A 6,000-nucleotide genomic window follows, 5' to 3' on the forward strand; every position below is an offset into this window, starting at 1 on the left:
TTCCACAACAAAAATTCCCTCCCACTACAGCACTTGGGGACAATGTCCTGTTGCCCCCTCCCAAGTCATGCCTCCATGTCACCTTCAGCATGTGCTACTCCCTATCAGCCCATACAGTTGTGCGTTACAAGCCTACCTGTATACCTATCACCCCTCCCTCTGACATTCCTAAGCAGAAGACTGACTGTCTCCCTCTGAGTTGCTAACCACCCATTCCGAGCCCCTCTCTCTGCCTCCTGCTTCCTCTATTCACCCCAACCAACATTACCCCACCACAACAAGTACACCTGCTGAAATACAGTATCGGTACTGTCAGTCCAGCCAGCACTATGTTGGGACATAGGCACATATGGGCTCACACGTGTGTGTGTGTGTGTGTGTGTGTGTGTGTGTTACTTAACTCATCAAAGGATAACATAAAAAGCTAGCAAGTTTTCTTTTTTTGTTTATTCCTGTCAGTAACTCAATGCTTCTGACTTTTGGTCAATGGTCTACTTTAATCCAAAGGTATTTATTAAGTTTTGCTATTTTCTGTTTATATAAGTATTTTCCTGTTGCCATTAATGTTCCTTTCATTAAGTCTCAATTAACACTTTGTTGATTTTCCATTAAGATATAAAATTGGTAGAGAAAAGGACAAAACTATTAAAAATTGTGGTAGTGCCACTGTGGAGCCATAGTTGTTATCAAATGCTGAAAATGAATATTTATTACTGTAACCTTTTTTCTTTGATTTATTTTGGGAAACTGTGTAAAACTTAAAATACAAGTAAATCTCATTGTATGCAATAGTTATTTTCTGCAGAGTCACCTCGCATACTGTATCCATTTTAAATCAAGTCATTTTACATGTAAAATACAGGGTTAGGGTCAGGTCCTTGTTTACTCACATATTAAGTTTAAAAAAGAATTTCTTAGTATTTTTACCAAAAGGAACCATTATCATCTTTCTGAAATGCATTTTAATGTAAAATTTATACATTCTGAAATTTAACACTGAAACACATAATAATACATTAAAATCATTTTCATTAGGCTAAATAGCCTCTGGATCATATAAGTTCGGAATAATTTGATAGCACTACAGTCAGTTTAGTATCCTTACATGCAGATCCTCTTTACTTGAAGTGTTCTCACCAGGCGCTTGATGTTTTCAGAGTACCATACCATTTTACAAAGAAGTGTTTAATTGTTAGCTGTGTACTCTTCTTTGCCAGTTGATTGTACAACTCTTTGTAACATTTAAGAGAATGTTTAACTTCTCCCTTCACTATTGCACTCCTTACTTCTTCAGGATCATATTCCTCAAAAATTGTCATTGCAGCTTTGATTGTTTCGAAGGCCTCGGCCATTTTCTTCATGCCAGCATACTAGCAGGTAGAACTTCCTTGATCCCGTTTCTTCTTTATTACTATTCTCACTGAACAGTATCAAATCTTCATTTCTCATATCCTTGGAATGAGAGATTAGGAGGTCACACACATTCTCTTCATCAACATCAGTAAACTCAATTGGCCATGCCATGTCTGCAATTTCCCCTGTTGCAATGATGTCACTGATCACTCCATCTTCTAGCATTGGCACACAGTTTCCTCCTTAGATCATTCATACATTTTGGAACAATGTCAGTCCCTGCACCTCTAAAAACATCAATCACCACTGAACATTAAACTGAATGTATGAATACTGAATAAAATTTTAACTGCCAAGATCCCTTAGACCATTTATTCATATATATGACTGGTTTTCATGGTTCTCTGTTGCCATCTTTGGATCTATGTATACAGCATCACACAATCTTCTTCTTCAGTACAAGAATTTGTGCTGTACAATGTATGTCCGTGTTGATATCATGAGCTATACTAAAAGTCAGCATGTCGATTTTAAAATAAAAGCTACGAACACACACGTTATTGTGCTTGCATTCATCACAGCTTTACAACTTTTAATCAAACCAACCCCAGCTGGTTGAGAAAGGTGCTGAATTATCTTTGCTTTAGCTCGCACAGCAGCTCCAGAGAGAGGCGTGTGTTGTTGGTTTTCGTGCTCAATCAGTGGCTTAGCATTTTTTCCATTCTTCCATCACCTCCAAGCAATATTTAGTCACACTTAAGTTAATTAAGACTGAATAGTTTTTCTAGTAGATTCTGCAGTGTTATGAATAATTCTCACAGTGGAGTCACAAAGTATCAAAACACACTGAAGGTCATAGTGATCCAAAACTTCTAACTTTGTTTCTACTGAATACAACCTTTGTACGTGCTTCTTTCGCTGGACAGGCACACTTTCTTACCTGACATTTTAAATACAGACTCTGTCAAGTGGAAATACAGGCTCTGTCAAGTGGAACTTCACAACTTTACTGACCTGAACTGACAATTCACGTCTCAATAAACATGACAAAAGATGCACATTTAGGGGCACTGACTTATTACCATTCCAATGTACTGTTAACAAATGGCAGCACATTGCTTAAAACTAAAATCATCTCTATGTAGAAATGCAGGTAGTGAATCTGCTCATAATGGGCTCTACCTGTATGTATGGCCAGATGGGGAGTTAAATCCCACTTTGCCTGAATACTAATCCAGTTCCCGAAGCACTACATCACCTTGCTCAGTAATGCTTAAAAAGATTTCATAAAAAAAAGAAAGAAAAAAAACCTTCTGTGAACTGTCTCTCTTTACCACCCAGCTAGTATCTTGTATTGTCGGAGAAACTTCCACTTCTTCATCATTAACATGGTGAAATTACTGCAGTCTTTGTGGTGCCATTGCCTTTTAAATTAAATCACTTTAATAGAATGCTGATAGGCTTCTGTATTATGGAGTTGGCTGATTCCTTCTTCTGTTCTGGTGTGGTTTGAGGAAGCATTTGCTTCTGTGACCTGGGTGATGAAAGGACATTTAAATGAAACACTAAAATAAAGCCTGTAAACAAGTTAAGTATATTTCTACATGTTATGTTGCAACACCTAACATAAAACTTTTACTTGTGTAGTTCTTAATGGTCTTGTTAATGAACTCTTATACTGTCTTTTTCAGGCAAATATTTTGGAATAGAAAAAGAGTCTCTTAAGATGAGAGTAGTTAAGGAGTGTTATAACACAAAAATAGTGGAAAAAAAGCCTGAGCCAACACCACTTTCCATAAATACTGGACAGATGACTGTTTACAGACTAAGACTAAGTTGTGTGTGTAAGAACACAAATAGTGAAGATGGCTGTGCAAATGTTTTGCCCATGTACAGACAAAGTTGGCCAACTGCTGCAGGAATTCTAAGCACTGGTTACTTTAAACCTAGAAATTCAGTATAAGGGCAAAACAGAAATGTACAGTTACGGGTAGCCTCTAAGAAATGTATAATTTAATACAGTATAATCTATGCCTATTTGTTGTGCTTCAGTTTTGCAGCCTAAGTACAGTATATGACTATTAATTCCTTATTGTTTATGCACAACTTTGGTGTTCTGTTCCAGTAATTATTTATATGAAGAATTTGCTGGTGATGAACTGTATTGTACTGATTGTATCATATTATGAGTATGTATGCTACATTTATTAATTAAAAGCAATTATACAGCACATATACAACATGTTTTGTGTAAGGGCATGATCATTATGACTGACCATTGTGGCTTCCCTGTATAGATTGTGAGAAAATATCTTTAGTTATGAATCTTGAAGTTTTGTGTTTGTATTTTTCATCGTTACAAAGTGTTATTGATTCAGGTGCTGTAATATGAATTCATTTCTAAAATTGTGATCAAAAATAATTTGCTGTATAAACAGTGTGTGGTGATGAAACAAGCCATACACATACAAGGTGTACAACTTTGCTTCCACTGTTTGCCGATAGGTGGCGACAATGGTAAGTAGCGGTCGAAAGAAACAGATCTCAGACGTCAGACAGTTAGCTTGGGCCCTGGTCACATAACATCATTCAAACATTAGTCGATTTGTGTCTGCATCATAAAGTTTTTCTTGATTGAAAATGTCAGTTTACAAGCCTAATTCTCGTCATTTGCAGGAGGTGTTATTGTTTTGTTTCAATATGAAGAAAACAGCAGCTGAGTCTCATCGAATGCTCTCAAGTACGTATGGTAAGGATGCTATTAGTGAAAGAACGTGTCGTGAGTGGTTTCAATGCTTCAAGGATGATGATTTTAATGTCTTAGACCATCATAGTGGTCGAAGAGAGAATGTGCTCGAAGATGCAGAATTGGAGACATTGCTGAGTGAAGACTCACATCAAACTCAAGAAGAATTGGCACAACCGCGCAGCTAGAGGCACCATGACACTAATCGTACGGCCCCTCACGCCGGAGGTTCGAGTTAGTTTATGTAGTGTTTAAGTCTAGGGACCAATGACCTTAGCAGTTTGATCCCTTAGAATTCACACACGTTTGAACATTTTTTGATGAATTGGCATGATTAGTGGAAGTGACACAGCAAGTCATTTCAAAATGTCTCAAGGCTATGGGCAGGATTAAGAAAGAAGGAACTTGGGTCCCATGTGAGCTGAAACCAAGAGGCGTTGAATGGGGTTTGTGTGTTTGTGAGCCAGCCACTGTGGCCAAGCGGTTCTAGGCACTTCAGTCCAGAACCGCACTGCTGCTATGGTCGCAGGTTCGAATCCTGTCCTTAGGTTAGTTTGTTTTAAGTAGTTGGGGACTGATGACCTCAGATGTTAAGTCCCATAGTGCTTAGAGCCATTTTTGTGTTTGTGAACAGTTGCTTCAGAGGCAAAAACGGAATGGATTTCTGCATTGCATTGTGACCAGGGACGAAAAATGGGTTCATTACGATAATCCTAAACGCAAAAAATCATGGAGATATCCCAGCCATACTTCCACGTCGATGGCCAAACTGAATATTCACAGCTCTAAGATCATGCTCTGCATTTGGTGGGACCAGCTCAGCATCATGTACTAGGAGATGTTAAAACCAAGTGAAACTATCATGGGTACTCATTATCGAACGCAGTTATTGCGTTTGAGCAGAGCATTAAAAGGCAGATGGCCTCAATACAGCGAGAGGCACGATAAAGTGATTTTGCAGCACGACAATGCTCAACGCCATGTTACAAAAGAGATCAAAACGTACTTGGAAACGTTAAAACGTTAAAATGGGAAGTCCTATCCCACCCACTGTATTCTTGAGACATTGCTCCCTCTGACTATCACCTGTTTAAATCAATGGCGCATGGCCTGGCTGAACAACACTTCCGATCTCATGAGGAAGTCGTAAATTGGATCGATTCGTGGATCGCTTCAAAAGATGAACAATTTTTTGGATGCGGGATTCATACACTGCCCGAAAGAAGGGAGAAAGTAGTGGCCAGTGATGGAAAATACTTTGAATGATACATGTGTAACCAATTTGTTTTATTAAAGCCTCAAATGTTTGGGAAAAAATGGCGGAAGCAAAGTTGAATGGCGAAAATCAAAAGCTGTACTGTTACTGGATCAGTTGCAATTTTTTCTAATCTGCAGTAGTTAAGATGATCACACTTGGAGCATTATATGTAGGTATTGGGTCTAAATGACATCAGTTGCTGCTGTCTTGGCACTCATTCACTTCTTGTCTCCAAGTCACCTTCTACATCAAGCTGTTCCACTGCTGCTGCTGCTTCCCAGTGGGACATGGGCAGCCTTAGACACCCATCAGCTACCTACAGGCAGGTGCAGCTATCGTAGGTTATCCTCCAGGTAGTCTATGCGGACTCACTAGCCACTTGGACACTTCTGACTGTGGGCACTTGACCAGGGCAGGTACCCAAGCTGGAACAGCTTGATCTACATTATCTTAAGTTGCTTTCTCTAATGGGTAATAAACACATTTGCTCCCATGTGTTGTCTGTTCTGCTCCATGCTTCAAAATACTGAAAATGTACACAGAATGGTAGTAAAAAATGAAACACCAATAAAATTTATAACAGAAGTAGAGCATATACTTATCAATTGCTGGGCAAAGAACATCTGTAATGGGGTTGTCAGTC

General features: G+C 38.7%; 1 protein-coding gene across 1 annotated transcript in view; it reads left to right on the forward strand.

Annotated features, from left to right (window-relative positions):
- The window catches only part of LOC126262915 (uncharacterized), an 86,232-nt gene extending 82,675 nt beyond the window's left edge, over window positions 1-3,557 (forward strand). Inside the window, exon 12 of the mRNA XM_049959829.1 lies at window positions 3,045-3,557. Coding sequence (XP_049815786.1) covers window positions 3,045-3,316 — 272 coding nt within the window. The 3' untranslated portion in view covers window positions 3,317-3,557. The remainder of the gene's footprint in view (window positions 1-3,044) is intronic.
- Window positions 3,558-6,000: the final 2,443 nt, after the last annotated feature.

The sequence above is a fragment of the Schistocerca nitens genome, chromosome 6 (genome assembly GCF_023898315.1).
Source record: "Schistocerca nitens isolate TAMUIC-IGC-003100 chromosome 6, iqSchNite1.1, whole genome shotgun sequence".
Lineage (NCBI taxonomy): Eukaryota > Metazoa > Arthropoda > Insecta > Orthoptera > Acrididae > Schistocerca > Schistocerca nitens.